Source organism: Oncorhynchus mykiss, chromosome 6 (assembly GCF_013265735.2).
Source record: "Oncorhynchus mykiss isolate Arlee chromosome 6, USDA_OmykA_1.1, whole genome shotgun sequence".
Classification (NCBI taxonomy): domain Eukaryota; kingdom Metazoa; phylum Chordata; class Actinopteri; order Salmoniformes; family Salmonidae; genus Oncorhynchus; species Oncorhynchus mykiss.
This window is the reverse complement of record NC_048570.1, coordinates 33,440,070-33,465,790: the sequence shown is the minus strand read 5'-3', so window position 1 is coordinate 33,465,790 and position 25,721 is coordinate 33,440,070. Positions and strand designations below refer to the sequence as shown.

Below are 25,721 nucleotides of genomic sequence, written 5' to 3'. Positions count from 1 at the left end.
ATTTAAATGATGTATTAGTCAAGGTAGGAGTAGGCATTTCGCTGCACCTTCAATAACATATGCGCATATGTATGAGCGACCAATTTGGTTTGATTTATGCTATGTATGTGCACTATACAGGTAACTCCTAAAATAATAGAAACACTTGAGTAAATGAGGTACAGAAAGTATATTGAAGCAGGTGATTTCACACAGGTGTAGTTCTTGAGTTAATTTAGCAAATAACATCCCATGCCTAGGGTCATGTAAAAAAAATGATTTTGGCTGTCGTGGCTATTTCCTCATAGGATGACAATGCTCCCATGTGCAGGACACGAATGGTTTGATGAGCATGAAAACAATGTAAACTATATGCCATGGCCGTCTCAGTCACCAGTTCTCAACCCAATTTAACACTTATGGAAGATTCTGAAGAAACCCCTGAGAGCGTTTTCCACCAATGTCAACAATTTCTCGTGGAAGAATGGTGTCACATCCCTACAATAGAGTTTCAGACACTTGTAGAATTTATGCCAAGGTGCATTGAAGCTGTTCTGGCTTGTGGTGACCCAACGCCTTATTGACGCTTTATGTTGGTGTTTCCTTTATTTTGGCAGTTACCTGTAGTTTAGAACACCTACTCATTCAAGGGTTTTTCTTAATTTGACTATTTTCTACATCGTAGAATAATAGTGAAGACATCAAAACTATTAAATAACACATATGGAATCATGTAGTAACCAAAAAAGTGTTAAACCAATCAAAATATATTTTATATTTGAGATTCTTCAAATAGCCACCCTTTGCCTTGATGGCAGCTTTGCACACTCTTGGCATTCTCTCAACCAGCTTCATGAGGTAGTCACCTGGAATGCATTTCAATTAACAGGTGTGCCTTCTTGAAAGTTAATTTGTGGAATTAGTGAATCCTTGCATTTATGGAGATCTAAACTAACAACTTCAACTTTGAGGGAAATAAATGCCATTCACGCTGTTGTGTTGCAAATACAACAAAATTATAAAACACAAACAGGATTTCAAAACATTTCAGACTATATTATTATATAAATAGAAACTTACAGATGGCCCACTTACACAGTATTCAGTCACAACACAGGTGTAGACACAAAATTGAATTCCCCATCACTCACTGAAACAAGCACTGCATAAAGACTCAGAGCAAGAATGAGGTATTGAATATACCTTTTCATAGACTACTCACTACTCTATTCAGGTGCAAGCATTTTAAAATTAATCTAATTTCAATCAAAAATAGGTTAATAAAGTCAAACAGACATAATTACAGCATACTTAAACACACAAACACATACAGTACACAGATATACGGTAATATGTACACTTCTAGCCATTTTCATCACAAAACAAAAACGAGGGTTTGTAATGGATATCTTGTGGTGAGGAACATGACGATTGAAGGTAGTATTTCCAAGTTATCAAATGTATTTAGTTATTAATGGTAGCATTTAATGTACTTTATGAATGGGCTGGTGTAGGTGAGATACACATTTCTGTGGGTTATGAAAAGATTTTTGATTTATTGTCACATACAGCGAAGTGAAATGTACAGGTGCAGTGATGTGTTTTTTTGGACAGGGTCAGCAATAGTAGCACGGCGGCCCTGGAGCAAATTAGGTGCCTTGCTCAAGGGCACATTGACCGATTTTTCACCTTATCGACTCAAGTATTCAAATCAGCGACATTTCAGTTACTGGCCCAACGCTCTAACCGCTAGGCTACCTGCCACCCTATAGTAGTGTAGTGTAGTTTGTCAGGCTGGGTGGGTGATATATATTGTGTGTGGGTTATGGATAATGTTGTTTATGGATGGGCTGGATGGGTGAGATACGTGGTGTGCTTGGCCTGACTCTTGCTATCGATCAGCAGCAGTTGGTTATTCTTGTGGTGAGAGATGATCTCCTGGAGACTACTGAAAAACTATGAGAGAGAGATGGAGGGAGGGAGTAGCGAGGGAAAGAGTGAGAGAGAGAGTTACTACAGTATAGTTATTGCAGAGGTTACAGTACAGTACTAAGTTGCATTCCTTCATCTCTTTTCCACACATCCTCCGTTCCTCCCACATCCTCCCTCTATCCCACCTGACCTCTTCATTCTTTTCCCCCCACATTCTCCCTTTGCAAATTCTTTTTGCAAATCCTCCTTTCCTCCTGTGGCCTCTGTCTTTTCCCCTCTCCTTATCCCTCTCTTCTCCTCCTCCCTACCCTCTCGCATTTTCATTTCCCTCCTCTCTCTCTCTTTCTCGCTCTCTCTCTCTCTGTGTCCCCCATCTCAACACTCTCGTCCTCATTCTCCCATTCTCTTTCACCGATTCATTATTTTACCCCTTGTTTAGCACTCTACCCCCCCCCCCCCCGTCTTTTCACCTCCTCGTTCTTCTTGCCCTCCTTTCCGAGGGCGTAGCCGCGCGTCTCCTCCAGAAAGCGGATGGGGATGTTATAGACCTTCTGTCTGTATAGGACAGCCAGTGTGTAGGGCTGACGGGCGTTCTGGGCTGAACTGTGACGTATCAGGAATGCCCCATCCTACAAGAGGGAGAGGGAGAGAGGGGGGAGGAAAAGGCCGCAGGAGAGGAGCGAAAGAGGGAGGGAGGGAGGGAGGGAGGGAGGGAGGGAGGGAGGGAGGGAGGGAGGGAGGGAGGGAGGGAGGAGAGAATGGATATCAGTATCAAAACCCACAGGGTCTTTGAATGAGCATAGATGAATCAGACTCAGTGATGGTGTGTGTATGTGTCAGCTGTAACCCGAGGCTACACACACACAGTCAAATAAAGGGGAGTTACGATCGAGATTACTCTCACATCGTTACTTGTCTATTTCAGCGTGAAATGAAACAGGTCGGCTGTGTTAGTAAAGACAAAGGGCCAGAGACAGATACGCTCATATAATCAGCAGCATTATAACACATAATCACAAAACATCAGCAGCTACTGAGCAACATATAGAGAGGAGGGGAGAGAACCACAGAGGACCAAGTGGGCAGGCTAATAGATCAATGAAGTATTGATTCACTGTTGAGGAATACTGGCTAACTAACTATAACTAATCATATTGATTCAGGAATCACATTGGCCAGGTCCTTCAGAGCTGGGGATTCTTTACCTCTAAGTCATTTTCATTTTTTATTTTTTATGGTACTTCAAGAACTGTGTGTGTGTGTGTGTGTGTGCGCGTGTGTGTGTGTGTGTGTGTGTGTGTGTGTGTGTGTGTGTGTGTGTGTGTGTGTGTATTTGCTTGCATTTGTGTGTGTGTCTGCTCATCTCCGGTGTGTGTGTATCCCACCTTGTTGATCTGCATTAAGAGGTCCTCAGCAGTCTTTCTATTGCAGTTTCCAGCGAACCACTCTTTCTCCTGTAACATACCACAGTTCTCTATGACGCCCTCCACTGCCTGCCACCACAGTTATATCCAAGGATACCCCATACTTCAGGTATATCACCATTTAACTAAGGTTTGCAGCAACATTTGTAGCACTTTAACACGGTATTATGCATGGTTACATGAGAGGTACAGTATGAGAGGGGAAGGCACATACCTCCTTTCCTGCCTGCATGGTTGTCTGCATACCAGAGGGAGAAACTTTGGCATAGAGAGAAATAATGAGTTGTTGACCAACGTGTAGAGTGCTCTACAGCAGGGTTTCCCAAACTTGGTCCTGCCCCCCCTCCCCTGGGTGCATGGTTTGGGTTTTGCCCTTGCACTCCACAGCTGGGGGCGGGGGGGCAGGACCGAGTTTAGGAAACCCTGCTCTACAGTCTATTCAAAATAAAGCATGTAGTTACAATCAAGGCCACAAGTATGCTGGACAGCACTGCTGACAGTAGCCACAGTCACCCTAGATGACGGGGTTAAACAAGTTATAATTATGTTATAATGAAAATGGCTTCCAATTCACATAGGTAATGAAAAATGAACAATATGCACCTCCAACATGTTCATATTATGTGGACAGAAAAACAACACAAATGTAAAGAAATGAAGGATGTCCTTCACTCTGATTAGCAAACCACAGTTGGAGCATTTCAGAGTTCCACACATCCTTTATTTCCATTTCTATGGCTTTCTATCCTTCAGCTGTGACCCAAAACTGGTCCTGTTCCCAGCATGCTCTTACCTGCTGCGGTAGTGTCTATAATGGGCGGGGGAGGGGGGCTGCAACACAGACAACAGGTCCATTATTAGCCAACATGCTTACTATAATAGATGAGCAATATAGGCCTGTGGCTACAACAACATTGAATACGCAAGAACAGTAGGCCTTCATACTTCAATGACTTAGCTAAGTTATCACAAATCAAACTTTATTTGTCACATGCACCGAATACAACAAGTGTAGAACTTAAGGTGAAATGCTTACTTACAAGCCCTTAACCAACAGTGCAGTTCAAGAAGAGTTAAGAAAATATTTACCAAATAAACTGAAGTGAAAAATAATCAAAAGTAATACAATAACATAACAATAACAAAGCTATATACAGGGGGTACCGGTACCGAGTCAGTGTGCGGGGGTACTGGTTAGAGGTAATTTGTACATGTAGATAGGGGTGAAGTGACTATGCATAGATAATAAACAGCAAGTAGCAGCAGTGTACAAAACAAATGGGGGGGGTTCAATGTAAATAGTCCGGTGGCCGTTTGATTAATTGTTCAGCAGTCTTATGGCTTGGGAGTAGAAGCTGTTACGGAGGCTTTTGGTCCAAGACTTGGCGCTCCAGTACCGCTTCCCGTGCGGTAGCAGAGAGAACAGTCTATGACTTGGGTGACTGGAGTCTCTGACAATTTAATGGGCTTTCCTCTGACACCACCTATTATATAGGTCCTGGATGGCAGGAAGCTTGGCCCCAGTGATGTCCTGGGCTGTACACAATACCCTCTGCCTTACAGTCAGATGCCGAGCAGTTACCATACCAGGCGGTGATGCAACCGGTCAGGATGCTCTCGATGGTTCAGCTAAAGAACTTGTTGATGATCTGGGGACCCATGCCAAATCTATTCAGTCTCCTGTGGGGGAAAAGGTTTTGTCGTGCCCTCTTCACGACTGTCTTGGTGTGTTTGGACCATGATAGTTCGTTGGTGATGTGGACACCAAGAAACTTGAAACTCTCGACCCGCTCCACTACAGCCCCGTTGATGTTAATGGGGCCTGTTCGGCCCACCTTTTCCTGTAGTCCACAATCAGCTCCTTTGTCTTGCTCACATTGAGGGAGAGGTTGTTGGCCTGGCACCACACTGCCAGTTCTCTGACCTCCTCCCTATAGGCTGTCTCATCGTTGTCTGTGATCAGGCCTACCACTGTTGTGTCGTCAGCAAACTTAATGATGGTGTTGGAGTCGTGTTTGGCAAGACAGTCGTGGGTGAACAGGGAGTACAGGAGGGGACTAAGTACACACCCCTGAGGGGCCCCAGTGTTGAGGATCACTGTGGCAGATGTGTTGTTGCCTACCCTTACCACCTGGGGGCGGCCCGCCAGGAAGTCCAGAATCCAGTTGCAGAGGGAGGTGTTTAGTCCCAGGGTCCTTAGCTTAGTGATGAGCTTCGTGGGCACTATTGTGTTGAATGCTGAGTTGTAGTCAATGAACAGCATTCTCACATAGGTGTTCTTTTTGTCCAGGTGAGAAAGTGCAGTGTGGAGTGCGATTAAGATTGCGTCATCTGTGGATCTGTTGAGGCTATATGCAAATTGGAGTGGGTCTAGGGTATCCGGGAAGATGTTGTTGATGTGAGCCATGACCAGACTTTCAAAGCATTTCATGGCTACCGACGTGAGTGCGACGGGGCGGTAATCATTTAGGCACGCTACCTTTGGCACCTGGAATATGGTGGTCTGCTTGAAACATGTAAACTCAGCAAAAAAAGAAACGTTCTCACTGTCAACTGCGTTTATTTTCAGCAACCTTAACATGTGTAAATATTTGGATGAACATAACAAGATTCAACAACTGAGACATAAATTGAACAATTCCACAGACATGTGACTAACAGAAATGGAATAATGTGTCTCTGAACAAAGGGGGGGTCAAAATCAAAAGTAACAGTCAGTATCTGGTGTGGCCACCAGCTGCATTAAGTACTGAAGTGCATCTCCTCCTCATGGACTGCACCAGCTTTGCCAGTTCTTGCTGTGAGATGTTACCCCACTCTTCCACCAAGGCACCTGCAAGTTCCCGTACATTTCTGGGGGGGATAGACCCTAGCCCTCACCCTATTATCCAACAGGTCCCAGACGTGCTCAATGGCATTGAGATCCGGGCTCTTTGCTAGCCATGGCAGAACACTAACATTCCTGTCTTGCAGGAAATCACGCACAGAATGAGCAGTATGGATAGTGGCATTGTCATGCTGGAGGGTCATGTCAGGATGAGCCTGCAGGAAGGGTACCACATGAGGGAGGAGGATGTCTTCCCTGTAACACAACGTTGAGATTGCCTGCAATGACAACAAGCTCAGTCCGATGATGCTGTAACACACCGCCGCAGACTATGACGGACCTTCCACCTCCAAATCAATCCCTCTCCAGAGTACAGGCCTTGGTGTAACGCTCATTCCTTCAATGATAAACGCAAATCCGACCATCACCCCTGGTGAGACAAAACCGCGACTCGCCAGTGAAGAGCACTTTTTGACAGTCCTGTCTGGTCCAGAGACGGTGGGTTTGTGCACATAGGCGACGTTGTTGCCGGTCATGTCTGGTGAGGACCTGCCTTACAACAGGCCTACAAGCCCTCAGTTCAGCCTCTCTCAGCCTATTGCGGACAGTCTGAGCTCTGATGGAGGGTTTGTGCATTCCTGGTGTAACTCGGGCAGTTGTTGTTGCCATCTTGTACCTGTCCTGCAAGTGTGATGTTCAGATGTACCGATCCTGTTCAGGCGTTGTTACACGTGGTCTGCCACTGCGAGGACGATCAGCAGTACGGACATTGCAATTTATTGCCCTGGCCACATCTGCAGTCCTCATGCCTCCTTGCAGCATGCCTAAGGCATGTTCACACAGATGAACAGGGACCCTGGGCATCTTTCTTTTGATGTTTTTCAGAGTCAGTAGAAAGGCTTCTTTAGTGTCCTAAACTTTCATAACTCTGACCTTAATTGCTGTTAGTGTCTTAACGACCGTTCCACAGGTGCATGTTCATTAACAGGGTCCTGAAAAAGTTTATGTTTCTTTTTTTGCTGAGTTTAGGTATTATAGACTGGGTCAGGGAGAAATTGAAAATGTCAGTGAAGACACTTGCCAGTTGGTCCGTGCAAGATTTGAGTACACGTCCTGGTAATCCATCTGGCCCCGCAGCTTTTTGAATGTTGACCTGTTTAAAGGTGTAGTAGGTGTAGTAGGATTCAATCTTAATCCTGTATTGCCTGTTTGATGGTTCGTCTGAGGGCATAGCGGGACTTCTTATAAGCATCCGGATTAGTGTTCCGCTCATTGAAAGCACCAGCTCTAGCCTTTAGCTCGCTGCGGATGTTGCCTGCAATCCATGGCTTCTGGTTGGGATATGTACGCACGGTCACAGTGGGGACGAAGTCATTGATGCACTTCTTGATGAAGCTGATGACTGAGGTGGTATACACCTCAATATCATTGGATGAATCCCGGAACATATTCCAGTCTGTGCTAGCAAAACAGTCCTGTACCGTAGCATTCGCGTCATCTGACCAGGTCACTGGTACTTCCTGCTTTTGTTTTTGCTAATAAGCAGGAATCAGGAGGCTAGAATTATGGTCAGATTTGCCAAATGGAGGGCGGGGGAGAGCTTTGTATGCATTTCTGTGTGTGGAGTAAAGGTGGTCTAGAGTTTTTTTCCCTCTGGTTGCACATATGACATGCTGGTAAAATGTTTGTAAAACTGACTTAAGTTTGCCTGTATTAAAGTTCCCAGCTAATAGCAGCGCTGCTTTTGATTGAGCATTTTCTTGCTTGCTTATGGCCTTATAGAGTTGGTTGAGTTGCTGTCTTAGTGCCAGCATCGGTCTGTGGTGGCAAATAGACAGCTTCGAATAATATAGATGAGAACTCTCTTGGTAGATAGTCTGGTCTACAGCTTATCATAAGGTACTCTACCTCAGGCAAGCAATACCTTGAGACTTATTTAATATTTAACATCACGCACCAGCTGTTATTGACAAAAAGACACACACCCTCACCCCTCGTCTTACCAGACAAAGCTTCATCTATATTCTGCTGGTGCATGGAAAATCCCGCCAGCTCTATATTATCGCTGTGGTCTTTCAGCCACGACTCGGTGAAACATAAGATATTCCAGTTTTTAATGTCCCGTTGGTAGGATAGTCGTAATCGTAGGTCATCCATTTGATTTTCCAATGATTGCATGTTAGCCAGTAGAACGGATGGCAGTGGGAGTTTACTCGCTTGCCTACGGATTCTCAGAAGGCAGCCTGACCTGCGCCCCCTTTTCCTTCGTCTTTTCTTCACGCAAATGACAGGGATTTGGGCCTGTTCCCGGGAAAGCAGTATATCCTTCTCATCGGACTCGTTAAAGGAAAAGGCTTCTTCCAGTTCGAGGTGAATAATCGCTGTTCTGATGTCCAGAAGTTATTTTCGGTCATAAGAGACGGTAGCAGCAACATTATGTACAAAATAAGTTACAGACAGTACAAAAAAACTAAAGAAAAGCACAGTTGGTTAGGAGCCAGTAAAACGTCAGTCATCCTCTTCGGCGCCATCTTAACACTTCAAACATAAGATCCTCTTTATAGACCTCAACAGAATGGAAATCGTTATCAGGCAATGCTAAGTGGTATCCATGTGTTTGACTGTTGCTGCTTGTACAGGACTGAAAGTTCATAAAGCATGAACCTGCATCACATGTTTAACACATGTAAAACATGTACTGTATGTCCTTGCAGCGTATAGCGTGGTCTCATCCAGTGTGTACATGCATAGTGCTGTGAGAGTGGCTGTGTTCCCAAGCCTCACCTGGGTTTGGGTTCCTTTAGGGATGCAGGGAGGGGGGGTTTGATGCCTGGGGTGGGTGGGGGCAGCTTGCCAGGGAACGTGGAGCGTTTCACATCAGGCGGAGGAGCTGGGGAGGGTCACAGAAACACAGCAATGGACCAGGTTCTGCATTTTCACTTCATGGTTGTGTTCCAAATGGTACTCAGTTCCCAATGTAGGGCTCTGGTCAAAAGTAGTGCATGTAGGGAACAGGCCATTTGGGATGCAGACATTATCATCATGATCCATCTATTTTTAGTCAGACAGAATGTAGTGTCACTTACCTGTCTTTGCCTCACTGACCAGTAGAGAACTCTGGAATGCAGGAAAGTGTGAAACTCATTCAAATGTGGACACGGATAAGGCCTACACTCCTGCACTAAAAAACATGTTCAGTGGAGAATCTCTGAAAAAGGCCAATTCTGTGTTAGAAACCAGCCAGTGTTGTGATGTGTTAAATCATGTGCCCGTAGTGTGTTAAATAATGTGTGAACCATGGAGAAACTCACCGACTTGGCTCTGGGTACTGGAGGTTTTCTACAGAGAAAGACAGACAGACAGACATACATGATGGGATTGAGCTGATATCGCATGTCAAACAATAAAACTCAAAAACAATAACATGGCTTCTCTCATGACATAGAATGGCACTGGTTTCAGGGATGGTGTCAAGGCCAGTTTAACCCAGTCAATTCAGGAGGTGAATTGAAATTCAGTTATTGCATTTGCATAACTATGAAAAGAATGGAAGTGGTGATATACACCTAAATTACACCAAGATGAGTTTGTGCATTTTTCATCTCATGTCTTGACAGGTGTACTCACATGGGCATGGGGGGAGGGGCAATTGCTGTCTTGGGTAGGAGGGGCATCCTTATGGGCCCGCGAGGAGCAGGGGGGCAAGCTGTAGAAACAGGAGTACTTATTCTTGACAGTGCCAAGGATTCTTTTCTCTCAAAATAAGCTAAATACGTTTTTTCTTTAATAATTTGGAATTCATGTCCTGTCTCTTTATCTCATATAAAATATATGATCTAGTCAAAACCTCAGTATAAATGCATTGACACTGAGGCTGTATTAGTGGTTCTACAGGAGTAACTGACCTGCTGTGGGCTCCAGATACAGGTCATCACTGTCTGCCTGAAACAGAGACACAACACGCATATTAATCACCTCTCTCTGGCCGAATTAGAAATTGTCCAGAGACCAGACATCTCATGGCCCTATGGAACTATGAATATACTGATTGTCCATCAAGAATGTGTTAAAAGGGTACAGCGGATAAAAAGGCTAAGGTTTGGGGATTGGAGTTAGGGGTGAGGCTCTGTCTGTTAACGATGTGTTGGGCTCACCTGTCCTTCATTAGGATCCAGGTAGACATCTGCAAAGAGAAAACAGAGGATGATGCTGTTACAGAATCACACATCCCTCTAGTGGTGACTTGATGTAATAGCACACCAATGTCCTATCAGGGTTCCAGGGTCTGACTATTGGTTGAGATCCTGCACGACTACATTGCAGATGCATGCCAGATCTTACAACAACTGGATAGGTATTTAACATATCAGCTATGCACAGTCGATGGCTTGGAATGCAACCAATGGTTGATACAATGCACTGCTTGCACCTAAATTACTAGTCGGGCAGGAACTAGATCTATAACTGTAGCGTTTACCTTCCTCTGCAGGGGGAGGGGTGGGAGCAGAGGCAGGGCGGGAAGGAGGAGGGGCAGACTTCTTAGGAGTAGACCTTTTCCCTGGCTTCTCCTTCCTGTCTACCTCAGGAGCTAGAGAGAGAGAGAGGGAAGCTTGACCATCTCAAACTTAACCTACTCGTTTGTTTAAGTTAATTCTCCTGTACAATTACACGCCTCAATAATTATTTTTACACATTTTTATCAATCAACATTCACATCCATGTATAGGGCACAATTCATATCCACATTTAAAATACACAATCATCATATAGGATAAACTCCCACCCATCCAGGACATTTATTTGAAACAGTGCCTGAGGAAGGCCCGCAGCATCATCAAGGACCCCACACACCCCAGCCACAAGCTGTTCCCTCCCTTACCGTTGAGCAGACGTTATTGGACCATGAGGTCGGATACCAACAGGCTCAGAGACAGTTTCTATCTACAAGCCATCAGACTGCTGAACACTTGAACTGGATTGACCCCCTGCTCTGATTCTCCGCACATTAGCACACATGTACTCACTCACTCACACACCCACACAGACATACACACATCCACACACATATTCAGGCTACACACACATCACAACTGCTGCTACCAGACTCAGGTCTGTTCTATGCTGGTCCGGACAATCGGATTCCACGCTTCAAGATTGCTTCGATCACGTGGACTGGGATATGTTCCGCATAGCTTCCGACAATAACATTGATGAATACGCTGATTTGGTGAGCGAGTTTATTAGCAAGTGCATCCACTGCTTTTAATCAGGGCAAGGTGACCGGAAACATGACCGAATACAAACAGTGTAGCTATTCCCTCCTCAAGGCAATCAAACAAGCTAAGCGTCAGTATAGAGACAAAGTAGTTGCTTTGAGGACAACACAATGCCACTGACGCTACCAAAACCTGCGGGCTCTCCCTCACTGCAGCCAACATGAGTAAAACATTTAAATCGTGTTAACCCTCGCAAGGCTGCCGGCCCAGACATCCCCAGCCGCACCCTCAGAGCATGTGCAGACCAGTTGGCTGGTGTGTTTACGGTCATATTCAATCAAGCCTTATCCCAGTCTGCTGTTCCCACACGCTTCAAGAGGGTCACCATTGTTCGTTTTACCAAGAAAGTAAAGGTAACTGAGTTATATGACTATCGCCTCGTAGCACTCACTTCCGTCATCATGAAGTGCTGCACCCTACCTGACACTCTAAACTCACTCCAATTTGCTTGCCGCCCCAATAGGTCCACAGACGACGCAATCGCAATCACACTGCACACTGCCCTAACCCATCTAAGAATGCTGTTCATCGACTACAGCTCAGCATTTACCACCATAGTACCCTCCAAACTCGTCATTAAGCTCGAGACCCTGGGTCTCGACCCTGCCCTTTGCAGCTGGGTCCTTGACTTCCTGACGGGCCGCCCCCAGGTGGTGAGGGTAGGTAACAACATCTCCACCCTGCTGATCCTCAACACTGGGGCCCCACAAGGGTGCGTTCTCAGCCCTCTCCTGTACTCCCTGTTCACCCATGACTGCGTGGCCATGCACGCCTCCAATTCAATCCTCAAGTTTGCAGACGACACTACAGTGGTAGGCTTGATTACCAACAATGATGAGACGGCCTACAGGGAGGAGGTGTGGTTTCAGGAAAATAACTTCACACTCAATGTCAACAAAACAAAGGAGATGATCGTGGACTTCAGGAAACAGCAGAGGGAGCAGCCCCCTATCCACATCGACGGGACAGTAGTGGAGAAGGTGGAAAGTTCCTCGGCGTACACATCACGGACAAACTGAAATGGTCCACCCACACAGACAGCGTGTGAAGAAGGCGCAGCAGCGCCTCTTCAACCTCAGGAGGCTGAAGAAATTTGGCTTGTCACCAAAAACACTCACAAACTTTTATACACAATCGAGAGCATCCTGTCAGGCTGTATCACCGCCTGGTACGGCAACTGCTCCGCCCCCATCCATAAGTCTCTCCAGAGGGTAGTGAGGTCTGCACAACGCATCACCGGGGGCAAACTACCTGCCCTCCAGGACACCTACACCACCCGATGTCACAAGAAGGCCAAAAAGATCATCAAGGACAACAACCACCCGAGCCACTGCCTGTTCACCCCGCTATCATCCAGAAGGCGAGGTCAATACAGGTGCATCAAAGCTGGGACCGAGAGACTGAAAAACAGCTTCTATCTCAAGGCCATCAGACTGTTAAACAGCCATCATTAACATTGAGTGGCTGCTGCCAACATACTGACTCATCTCTAGCCACTTTAATAATGAAAAATGTATGTAATAAATGTATCACTAGCCACTTTAAACAATGCCACTTCATATAATGTTTACATACCCTACATTACTCATCTCATATGTATATACTGTACTCTCTACCATCTACTGCATCTGCCTATGCCGTTCGGCATTTGCTCATTCATATATTTTTATGCACATATTCTTATTCATTCTTTTACACTTGTATGTAAGGTAGTTGTTGTGAAATTGTTAGGTTAGATTACTTGTTAGATGTTACTGCATGGTCGGAACTAGAAGCACAAGCATTTCGCTACACTCGCATGAATATCTGCTAACCATGTGCATGTGACAAATAAAATTTGATTTGATTTAAATACTGCACAAGTTAAACACTTGCAGCTGAATCCCCTTTCCTCTAAACACCTGTATCATACTCATGCTAAGATCTTTATTCTATTCTACTGAGCCATTTACTTTATGTATGTATTAGTATCTTTTATTATTTCTTATTATTGTTGTATTGTCGAGAGAAAAAACCTGCAAGTATGCATTTCTTTGGACAGTGTATACCATACATACGACTAATAACACTTGAAACCCGCATGTCCTGGACAAAGAGGATAGAGAGAGGAGGATAGAGAGGGGAGGACAGAGAGAGGAGGATAGAGAAATTAGGATAGAGAGAGGAGGACAGAGAGAGGAGGGTAGAGAGAGGACAGAGAGAGGAGGATAGAGAAAGAAGGATAGAGAAAGGAGGATAGAGAGAAGATAATAGAGAAAGGAGGATAGAGAGAGGAGGATAGAGAAAAGAGGATTGAGAGGGGAGGATAGAGAGAAGATAATAGAGAAAGGATGATAGAGAGAAGAGGATAGAGAAAGGATGATAGAGAGAGGACGATAGAGAAAAGAGGATTTAGAGGGGAAGATAGAGAGAAGATAATAGAGAAAGGATGATAGAGAGAAGAGGATAGAGAAAGAAGGATAGTGAGGGGAGGATAGAGAAAAGATAATATAGAAAGGAGGACAGGGAGGGGAGGATAGAGAAAGGAGGATAGAGAGCGGAAGACAGAGAAAGGAGAATAGAGAGAAGAGGACAGAGAGGAGGGTAGAAAGAAGAGGATAGAGAGAGGGTGGATAGAGAGAGGGGAGGATAGAGAGAAGAGGATAGAGAGAGCGGAGGATAGAGAGAAGAGGATAGAGAGAGGAGGATAGAGAGAATAGGATAGAGAGAGGGGAGGATAGAGAGAAGAGGATAGAGAAAGGAGGATAGAGAGAAGAGGACAGAGAGAGGAGGGTAGAGAGAAGAGGATAGAGGACAGAAAAAGGAGGATAGAGAGAGGGGAGGATAGAGAGAGGGGGGATAGAGAGGAGGATATAGAGAAGAGGATAGAGAGAGGGGAGGATAGAGAGAAGAGGATAGAGAAAGGAGGATAGAGAGAAGAGGACAGAGAGAGGAGGGTAGAGAGACGAGGATAGAAGACAGAAAAAGGAGGATAGAGAGACGAGGATAGAGAGAAGAAGATAGAGATAGGAGGATAGAGAGGGGAGGATAGAGAGAAGATGATAGAGAGAGGAGGATATAGAGAGAGGAGGATAGAGAGAGGGGAGGATAGAGAGAAGAATATAGAGAGAGGGGAGGATAGAGAGAAGAAAATATAGAGAGGGGAGGATAGAGAGAGGGGAGGATAGAGAGAGGAGGATAGAAAGACGGGGTTAGAGAGAGGTGTCTCACGTTTCTTGGTGTTGGGGTCGATGTAGAACTCCTCAGGGTCAGGCTGATGGTGAGGCTGCTGTTTCTATAGAGGGGAAAGACAGCATTAAATAACACTAAAGGTATACAGACACACAGAGACAGGCTAGCCAGAGGTAAGCATGGGCATTGATACTCTGATAGTTTACCGATGCTTTGCCCATGGGCGCCATCTTGGCTGGCCTTGGGGGTGGTGCTGCCTGCCTTTTGGGAAGAACACGATTGGACCTCTCTGAAGAACTATCTGTGGAACACAAAAACAGCAACAAGAAAATTGTGTTTTCACATAAAAACACACCTCAAAACATTACATACAAATTATAACTTGAGATCCACGCACCAAACTCCCATTGGCATCAACGCATACTTTCCATGAAAGTCAGATTTCAGCTAATCTCAAATGAGAATGATAGTCTACAGTGGTGGTGTTACCTAAATAGACGTTCTCCTCCACATGTCTGGGAGGAACCTTCATGGCCGGTCGCTCACAGGGGGGAGCCTCATATGTGTTCCCATCCTCATCGTCCTGTGATACACACAAGAAGACCACACAGGACCTCTCAACAAAATATCCATTGGCGTGTCAGTCTGGGCCGTGTGTATGTGTGTTTTTCTACTTACAAACTCATCTTCTGGCCAGCCACCATACCCCGCATTGTTCTCTGAAACAAATCAATAGAGACAGAGAGAAAGTAGAGAAGGGGGATGGAGAAAGAGAGAGAGAAATTGGGGAGAGGAGAGGTAGAGCGACGAGGGAGAGAGCAGAAGAAGCACATCACATTAGAACGTCCATATAGAGGATCCCTATAACAACGAGCATAATAAGGGGGATTTCCTGAAGGCTCACCTATTCTTTTGGGTGGAGCTGGAGGCCCACTGTGTCTGTAATGAAAAAGAGAGATGTTACTTGCGTGCTGTGTCATGTCAGTGGCTTATGTTTCTGGCCAGAGGAAGGCACATAAGACTGAAGAACAAAATGTTTATCCACACTGTAGGCTACTTACAGGTTCTTCAATTTTCCAAAGAAACTCTGAAAAAGGAAACAGAATTGACTGTGAAGTCTGTAGCACACACACGAACACAATCCCGATGCAATCTCAACGATATTGTTTTCATACCGGTTGTGTGACATCATACGATAAACGGTGCCGTTACACCATATGTCTGGCCCCTCCCAGATATTTACATGTAGTTAACTCTCCCATCAGACTCGCTATCAGAGCTACTACACAGGCTGTGTCAATGACTGCTTTATGTTCCGAAGGTCACTAAGCTAGACAAAAGAGCTTTAATCCAAAGCCAAGACCTCAGGTCAGAATAAATTAGAATGAAACTACTTTGAAGATGACTAACGATCACAAACTACCACAGGGGAATATTGAGAATTTAGATGTCCAACAATCTAAAATACGTCTTTTATACTAGCCTTAGTAGGTGAAAGAAACAATTTACACAAATGATTACACAATGGACAAATGATCTAGTGAAGCCACATCAATGTGTGTATGTGGTAGAGGAGGATAATAGAGGCTGTAACGTGTGGCACACTGTCCCTGTGATGAAACAGATGACTAAAACCAGGAAGTGTACTTGGCTGTGTTTTCACAGCATGGCAGGTCAGAGAGGAAGGACTGATGTAAATTATCCCAGAAATAGAGAGGGGAGAATGAGACGGGGAGAGTGGATATGGGAGGTGTGGGGGGGGGGGGGGGGGGGGGCAAGAGAAGAACAGTTTGAGTTGATTCATCTGGTTAATGTTTAGATATCCTGTGCGTCAACATTGATAATGAACAAAGCCAGCCCACATGGTCTTTGCTAAAGTCTCTCTTTAGCAAACAAATCTATTTTCTGTTCTACTGTATATCATTACTTAAACAGTGTCATTATCAATCAACGAATCAGTCAATCTATCAACTAATCATTCAATGAAACGTTTATAGACTGCAGGGATTCTCTGGCATTGTGGTTAGCCAGCTGTAGGTCTGTTTAATTAGTGGAAAGGAAGATGTCATGAGTCATAACTGATATCTATGCCTCAGGTCGACACTACTTTGAATATAATTTCCCCCATTGTTACAGTCCTAGGCGCCGTCTTTAACATATTCATGTCCTGACACGTCTTAAATCACTAGCATGTCCTGTTTAGTGTTGTTAACTGAATAACTCAACTACCTTTGAAGTGGTTTGTATATAGATCAAGAAAGACCGCAACATGCAAGTAAGCTGAGGATTCCTTACTTTGTTATTGTTTGTGTCCCAGGCAGCAGAGTTTAAATCTGTCATGCATGTTCATTATCCAATTAACAGTATCTGCGTAAACCCTTTCAAATAGCAATCTCTCGTTTTTCACCCAGTCTGAATATCCCAGTCTAATTTTAGAGAAGGGAGCCGGCAATGTGTTCAATAATGAGCTCGGCTTGACAACATCTATGACATGAAAACGATACATTTATGGTTGTGTTCTGAGCTAGCCCTTTAAGCAAGGGAGAGTGATAGTGACCACGGAAAATGACATTGTTATGGACCGTGGGAGACCATAAACTACCAGTAGAAAAGGGAAATGGCCGTGTGACTATGAATCGTATCTGATGCAAACAGGGACAGTGCACAGTGCAGTTGCCCTGGCTAATGCTAAGCTGCTCACAGGTGTGCTGGCTTCTGGTTCTGCCTAGTAAAGTGCAATGGTACCGCCATACATGTATTGGGTAACTATTTTCTAGAGGTTTATCTTACAGTGTATTTCACATCATGGCACCTTACAAGCAAAACCCTTAGCTGTCATGGACTTCAATACTACTAGGCCAGATAGCCTCCCAGTATGTGATCGTGGCTACTACGACCTCTTCCAAGAGGTCTGCACCTTTCTGGCACAGATCAGGTGGTTGTGGCTCCCTCTGGCCACATCCCAATTTCTCTCCTTCGTCCCAAAGTGTGCACTTCTTCACTTACCTTCACTGATTTAAAAGATAATGACTGATATGAGAAATATGGTGGAAACCCTCTCTAGGCCAATCCCGTCAATCCTATGCTTTTAAATGTGTGTGAAGTAGTGAACGAGTGTACACTTCAGGAGAAAGGAGATATTATCGGCACACACCCCCGAAAACACCAATGGATCTCAAGCCCTGAATCAGCTGTTCCCTTTCAATCACCACACGTATCATTATTTAATAACAAATAAATAAATAATGAACGACTATTAATGCGCATGGACATGTTGCAGTGAAAACCTTTCATCTAGGGAATGATTTGAATGACTGGTAAACATTCTAATCTTAGGCATTACACAGCTGTGTGAGTGTTGATATTGGGTGCTTGTGTAGGCAGAGAAATTGAAAGCAATAACTGGGAGCAGGTGACAGCGTTTACTTGATCAACAACAGAGCCACTGTACGAAAAGTGAAAGTCCACACTGTATAACACTGTAAAACTGTATGACTCATCATTATAACAATCCTCACAGTTCTCCATTCCATAATGAAGGTAGCCTACTACTGTATTTCTAAGTTTCTGAACAATTTGTTGCAACGTTATATGCAAATTGGTCTGTGTGTAATTTCCTTTTATCAACGCAAAGTGAGACGTCTGTACAAAGTTTAAATGTTCTAAAGATTATATGTTCTATCACTGTCTGATTATTTTCAGAAGGTAACAAATTGAAACTGTACATTACCATTGTCATAATTTTGGAGTCTCTCCTCTCAACTCATGAGGAAATTCCTTTGTTGCTGACCTCAGATGCAAATACACATTAGAGTAAGAGCGGGACAAGGAACACTGAACTATGAACAGTTAGGCTAGCAGCTACAACAGTCCTGATGCGCCTCTCTCTCTCTCTCTCTCTCTCTCTCTTTCTCTCTGATCATTTGCATTCCACCCCGTCACTCTGACTGCTAAGTGCCACCTGGTTTACAACCTAGCCTACTTGTTGCCTGGATGCCGCTAAAAAAACTAAATAAATGTTCAAGTTACATTTTTCCCCAGCATAATGTTGAATCAGTAAAGTTTTATGGTCCTATATGCAGCATAAGGAAGGGCGCACTTTAACTTCTGAGAACAGACTAAGTCCAGTGGAGACCCATCATTCAGGGCAGGTGGGGTAGAGCCCCACCTGTTTTCAACCCAGCATTTTTAGCATTTGTTTAAAAAATAGATGTTATTTTGGCATTAATACGTGTCACATATTAGTTTGCAAACAATGTAAAATATACAGTGCCTTGCGAAAGTATTCGGCCCCCTTGAACTTTGCGACCTTTTGCCACATTTCAGGCTTCAAACATAAAGATATAAAACTGTATTTTTTTGTGAAGAATCAACAACAAGTGGGACACAATCATGAAGTGACTCCACACTCCAAGACTGCTTCCATCACGTGGACTGGGATATGTTTCGTATTGCGTCAGATAACAATATTGACTAATACGCTGATTCGGTGTGCGAGTTCATTAGAACGTGCGTTGAAGATGTCGTTCCCATAGCAACGATTAAAACATTCCCTAACCAGAAACCGTGGATTGATGGCAGCATTCGCGTGAAACTGAAAGCGCGAACCACTGCTTTTAATCAGGGCAAGGTGTCTGGTAACATGACCGAATACAAACAGTGCAGGTATTCCCTCCGCAAGGCTATCAAACAAGCTAAGCGTCAGTACAGAGACAAAGTAGAATCTCAATTCAACGGCTCAGACACAAGAGGCATGTGGCAGGGTCTACAGTCAATCACGGACTACAAGAAGAAATCCAGCCCAGTCACGGACCAGGATGTCTTGCTCCCAGGCAGACTAAATCACTTTTTTGCCCGCTTTGAGGACAATACAGTGCCACTGACACGGCCTGCAACGAAAACATGCGGTCTCTCCTTCACTGCAGCCGAGGTGAGTAAGACATTTAAACGTGTTAACCCTCGCAAGGCTGCAGGCCCAGACGGCATCCCCAGCCGCGCCCTCAGAACATGCGCAGACCAGCTGGCCGGTGTGTTTACGGACATATTCAATCAATCCCTAGACCAGTCTGCTGTTCCCACATGCTTCAAGAGGGCCACCATTGTTCCTGTTCCCAAGAAAGCTAAGGTAACTGAGCTAAACGACTACCACCCCGTAGCACTCACTTCCGTCATCATGAAGTGCTGCACCCTACCTGACACTCTAAACTCACTCCAATTTGCTTGCCGCCCCAATAGGTCCACAGACGACGCAATCGCAATCACACTGCACACTGCCCTAACCCATCTAAGAATGCTGTTCATCGACTACAGCTCAGCATTTACCACCATAGTACCCTCCAAACTCGTCATTAAGCTCGAGACCCTGGGTCTCGACCCCGCCCTGTTCAACTGGGTACTGGACTTCCTGACTGGCCACCCCCAGGTGGTGAGGGTAGGCAACAACATCTCCTCCCCGCTGATCCTCAACACTGGGGCCCCACAAGGGTGCGTTCTGTGCCCTCTCCTGTACTCCCTGTTCACCCACGACTGCGTGGCCACGCACGCCTCCAACTCAATCATCAAGTTTGCGGACGACACAACAGTGGTAGGCTTGATTACCAACAACGACGAGACGGCCTACAGGGAGGAGGTGGGGCCCTCGGAGTGTGGTGTCAGGAAAATAACCTCACACTCAACGTCAACAAAACTAAGGAGATGATTGTGGACTTCAGGAAACAGCAGAGGGAACACCCCCCTATCCACATCGATGGAACAGTAGTGGAGAGGGTAGCAAGTTTTAAGTTCCTCGGCATACACATCACAGACAAACTGAATTGGTCCACTCACACAGACAGCATTGTGAAGAAGGCGCAGCAGCGCCTCTTCAACCTCAGGAGGCTGAAGAAATTCGGCTTGTCACCAAAAGCACTCACAAACTTCTACAGATGCACAATCGAGAGCATCCTGGCGGGCTGTATCACCGCCTGGTACGGCAACTGCTCCGCCCTCAACCGTAAGGCTCTCCAGAGGGTAGTGAGGTCTGCACAACGCATCACCGGGGGCAAACTACCTGCCCTCCAGGACACCTACACCACCCGATGTTACAGGAAGGCCATAAAGATCATCAAGGACATCAACCACCCGAGCCACTGCCTGTTCACCCCGCTATCATCCAGAAGGCGAGGTCAGTACAGGTGCATCAAAGCTGGGACCGAGAGACTGAAAATCAGCTTCTATCTCAAGGCCATCAGATTGTTAAACATCCACCACTAACATTGAGTGGCTGCTGCCAACACACTGACATTGACACTGACTCAACTCCAGCCACTTTAATAATGGGAATTGATGGGAAATGATGTAAATATATCACTAGCCACTTTAAACAATGCTACCTTATATAATGTTACTTACCCTACATTATTAATCTCATATGCATACGTATATACTGTACTCTATATCATCGACTGCATCCTTATGTAATACATGTATCACTAGCCACTTTAACTATGCCACTTTGTTTACATACTCATCTCATATGTATATACTGTACTCGATACCATCTACTGTATCTTGCCTATGCTGCCCTGTACCATCACTCATTCATATATCCTTATGTACATATTCTTTATCCCCTTACACTGTGTGTGTATAAGACAGTAGTTTTGGAATTGTTAGTTAGATTACTTGTTGGTTATTACTGCATTGTCGGAACTAGAAGCACAAGCATTTCGCTACACTCGCATTAACATCTGCTAACCATGTGAATGTGACAAATAAAATTTGATTTGATTTGATTTGAAGTGGAACGACATTTATTGGATATTTCAAACTTTTTTAACAAATCAAAAACTGAAAAATTGGGCGTGCAAAATTATTCAGCCCCCTTAAGTTAATAATTTGTAGCGCCACCTTTTGCTGCGATTACAGCTGTAAGTCGCTTGGGGTATACCTCTATCAGTTTTGCACATCGAGAGACTGAAATGTTTTCCCATTCCTCCTTGCAAAACAGCTCGAGCTCAGTGAGGTTGGATGGAGAGCATTTGTGAACAGCAGTTTTCAGTTCTTTCCACAGATTCTCGATTGGATTCAGGTCTGGACTTTGACTTGGTCATTCTAACACCTGGATATGTTTATTTTTGAACCATTCCATTGTAGATTTTGCTTTATATTTTGGATCATTGTCTTGTTGGAAGACAAATCTCCGTCCCAGTCTCAGGTCTTTTGCAGACTCCATCAGGTTTTCTTCCAGAATGGTCCTGTATTTGGCTCCATCCATCTTCCCATCAATTTTAACCATCTTCCCTGTCCCTGCTGAAGAAAAGCAGGCCCAAACCATGATGCTGCCACCACCATGTTTGACAGTGGGGATGGTGTGTTCAGCTGTGTTGCTTTTACGCCAAACATAACGTTTTGCATTGTTGCCAAAAAGTTCAATTTTGGTTTCATCTGACCAGAGCACCTTCTTCCACATGTTTGGTGTGTCTCCCAGGTGGCTTGTGGCAAACTTCAAACGACACTTTTTATGGATATCTTTAAGAAATGTCTTTCTTCTTGCCACTCTTCCATAAAGGCCAGATTTGTGCAATATACGACTGATTGTTGTCCTATGGACAGAGTCTCCCACCTCAGCTGTAGATCTCTGCAGTTCATCCATAGTGATCATGGGCCTCTTGGCTGCATCTCTGATCAGTCTTCTCCTTGTATGAGCTGAAAGTTTAGAGGGATGGCCAGGTCTTGGTAGATTTGCAGTGGTCTGATACTCCTTCCATTTCAATATTATCGCTTGCACAGTGCTCCTTGGGATGTTTAAAGCTTGGGAAATCTTTTTGTATCCAAATCCGGCTTTAAACTTCTTCACAACAGTATCTCGGACCTGCCTGGTGTGTTCCTTGTTCTTCATGATGCTCTCTGCGCTTTTAACGGACCTCTGAGACTATCACAGTGCAGGTGCATTTATACGGAGACTTGATTACACACAGGTGGATTGTATTTATCATCATTAGTCATTTAGGTCAACACTGGATCATTCAGAGATCCTCACTGAACTTCTGGAGAGAGTTTGCTGCACTGAAAGTAAAGGGGCTGAATAATTTTGCACGCCCAATCTTTCAGTTTTTGATTTGTTAAAAAAGTTTGAAATATCCAATAAATGTCGTTCCACTTCATGATTGTGTCCCACTTGTTGTTGATTCTTCACAAAAAAATACAATTTTATATCTTTATGTTTGAAGCCTGAAATGTGGCAAAAGGTCGCAAAGTTCAAGGGGGCCGAATACTTTCGCAAGGCACTGTATATATATAATTTAGTTAATAAAACCGTATACAGACATGGTCTCTTTTCTGTTTTCTTGAGTAAGACAACTCCAAAATGCAGGTGATTCAGTGGTGGTGGGGCAAGCCAGCAGAAAATATGGAGCGTTGCGCCATATTTTTCTCAGCGTTCTGTCACTCATGGGGACACTACGTCAAGGCCAAGTCTAAGGGTAGAGCTAGAAAATTCTAGCCACTTGGGTACTGTCATAGAGTTACATTAGAAGTTCGCATCCTAGAAGGCTCAAGGTCATTGGACACAGATAAAATTATGTCAAATCATGTTATATGTACAGTAGCTTTGATTGGGCTGATCATGTCAACATCATACTTTCAAAATCTTAGCTAGCAGTCATCATCATGAATCAAGTCAACAATCCCTTTTAATCCTTGTCACATGAAATGAAATCAAATCAAATGTTATTTGTCACATGCGCCGAATACAACCTTACAGTGAAATGTTTACTTACAAGCCCTTAAACAACAATGCAGTTTTAAGACAACACCCCCCCAAAAAAGTAAGAGATAAGAATAACAAATAAATAAAAGAGCAGCAGTAAATAACAATAGTGGGGCCATATACAAGGGGTACCAGTGCAGAGTCAATGTGCGGGGGCAGCGGTGTCGAGGTAATTGAGGTAATATGTACATGTAGGTAGAGTTATTAAAGATAATAACAGAGAGTAGCAGCAGCATGGAAGAGGGTGGGACAGGGGGGGGCAATGCAAATAGTCTGGGTAGACATTTGATTAGCTATTCAGGAGTCTTATGGCTTGGGGTAGAAGCTGTTTTAGAAGCCTCTTAGACCTAGACTTTGCACTCCGGTACCGCTTGCCATGCGGTAGCAGAGATAACAGTCTATGACTAGGGTGGCTGGAGTCTTTGACAATTTTTAGGGCCTTCCTCTGACACCTCCTGGTATAGGTCCTGGTGATGTGCTGGGCCGTACGCACTACCCTCTGTAGTGCCTTGCGGTCCGGGGCCGAGCAGTTGCCATACTAGGCAGTGATGCAACCCATCAGGATGCTCTCGATGGTGCAGCTGTGAAACCTTTTGAAGATCTGAGGACCCATGCCAAATCTTTTCAGTCTCCTTGGGGGGAATAGGTTTTGTCACTACTGTCTTGGTGTGCTTGGACCATGTTAGTTTGTTGGTGATGTGGATTTCATGGCAACAGACGTGAGTGCTACGGGTCGGTAGTCATTTAGGCAGGTTACCTTAGTGTTCTTGGGCACAGGGACTATGGTGGTCTGCTTGTAACATGTTGTAATTACAGACTCAGACAGGGAGAGGTTGAAAATGTCAGTGAAGACACTTTCCAGTTGGTCAGAGCATGCTCTGTTCACATCCTGGTAATCCATCTAGCCCTGCGGCCTTATGAAATTTGACCTGTAAAGGTCTTACTCACATCGGCTCCGGAAAGAGTGATCACACAGTCATCTGGAACAGCTGATGCTCTCATGCATGTTTCAGTGTTACTTGCCTCGAAGCGAGCATAAAAGTTATTTAGCTCGTCTGGTAGGCTTGTGTCACTGGGCAGCTCTCGGCTGTGCTTCCCTTTGTAGTCTGTAATAGTTTGCAAGCCCTGCCACATCTGACGAGCATCGGAGCCGGTGTAGTACGATTCGATCTTAGTCCTATATTGACGCTTTGCCTGTTTGATGGTTCATCGGAGGGCAAAGAGGGATTTCTTTTAAGCTTCCAGTTTAGAGTCCCGCCCCTTGAAAGCGGCAGCTCTACCCCAGCTCAGTGTGAATGTTGCCTGTAATCCATGGCTTCTGGTTGGGGTATGTACGTACAGTCACTGTAGGGACGTCATCCTCAATGCACTTATAAATAAAAACAGTGACTGATGTGGTGTACTCCTCAATGCCATCGGAAGAATCCCGGAACATAATCCAATCTGTGCTAGCAAAACAGTCCAGTAGATTAGTATCTGCTTCAACTGACCACTTTTTTTATAGACCAATTCACAAGCAAAAATAAAAGCAGGAAGCGCCAGTAAGCAGGAATCAGAAGAATAGAATTATGGTCAGATTTGCCAAATGGAGGGCGAGGGAGAGCTTTGTACACGTCTCTGTGTGTGGAGTAAAGGTGGTCTTGAATTTTTTTTCCCTCTGGTTGCACATTTAACATGCTGATAGAAATTAGGTAAAACTGATTTAAGTTTCCCTGCATTAAAGTCCCCGGCCTCTAGGAGTGCCAGCATCGGCCTGTGGTGGTATGTAAGACAGCTACGAAAAATGCAGATGAAAACTCTCTCGGTAGATAGTGTGGTCTACAGCTTATCATGAGATACTCTACCTCAGGTGAGTAAAACCTCGAGACTTCCTTAGATATTGTGCACCAGCTATTATTTACATATATGCATAGGCCCCTGCTCCGAGTCTTTACCAGAGGCTGCTGTTCTATCCTGCTGATAGAGCGTATAACCCACCAGCTGTATGTTCTTAATGTCGTCGTTCAGCCACAACTCGGTGAAACATAAGACATTACAGTTTTTAATGTCCCGTTGGTAGGATATACGTGCTTTCAGTTCATCCCATTTATTTTCCAGCGATTGAACGTTAGCTAGCAGGACGGAAGGGAAAGGCAATTTAGCCAATCGTTGCCTGATCCTCACAAGGCACCCTGATCTTTTTCCACAACATCTCAGTTTCCTTCTCCAGCGAATGACGGGGATGAGGGTCTGTTCGGGTGATTGAAGTATATCCTTCCAATCCGACTCATTAAAGAAAAAGTATTTGTCCAATTTGAGGTGAGTAATCGCTGTTCTGATGTCCAGAAGCTCTTTTCGGTCATAAGAGATGGCAGCAGCAACAT

General features: G+C 44.7%; 1 protein-coding gene across 1 annotated transcript; it reads right to left on the bottom strand.

Annotated features, from left to right (window-relative positions):
* Positions 1–1,014: 1,014 nt before the first annotated feature.
* On the bottom strand, positions 1,015–18,545 carry LOC110525816 (B-cell linker protein). The gene is made up of 19 exons (XM_036979959.1): positions 18,340–18,545; positions 15,671–15,696; positions 15,514–15,548; positions 15,288–15,328; positions 15,099–15,192; positions 14,816–14,910; positions 14,649–14,712; positions 10,640–10,750; positions 10,317–10,345; positions 10,068–10,104; positions 9,790–9,868; positions 9,474–9,501; positions 9,249–9,279; positions 8,947–9,052; positions 4,129–4,166; positions 3,550–3,593; positions 3,297–3,365; positions 2,382–2,540; positions 1,015–1,935 (listed from the first exon to the last, which is right to left on the bottom strand). The coding sequence occupies exons 1-19, from the start codon at positions 18,346–18,348 to the stop codon at positions 1,819–1,821; spliced, it is 1,212 nt and encodes a 403-aa protein (XP_036835854.1). The 5' UTR covers positions 18,349–18,545; the 3' UTR covers positions 1,015–1,818.
* Positions 18,546–25,721: the final 7,176 nt, after the last annotated feature.

Excerpts from the sequence above, each read along its gene's own strand:
- LOC110525816 (XM_036979959.1), bottom strand. Across the intron at positions 15,549-15,670 it reads TTTGGAAAATTGAAGAACCT|ACACAGTGGGCCTCCAGCTC; the intron begins GTAAGTAGCCTA and ends TTTTCATTACAG. Across the intron at positions 2,541-3,296 it reads TCTTAATGCAGATCAACAAG|GATGGGGCATTCCTGATACG; the intron begins GTGGGATACACA and ends TCCCTCTTGTAG.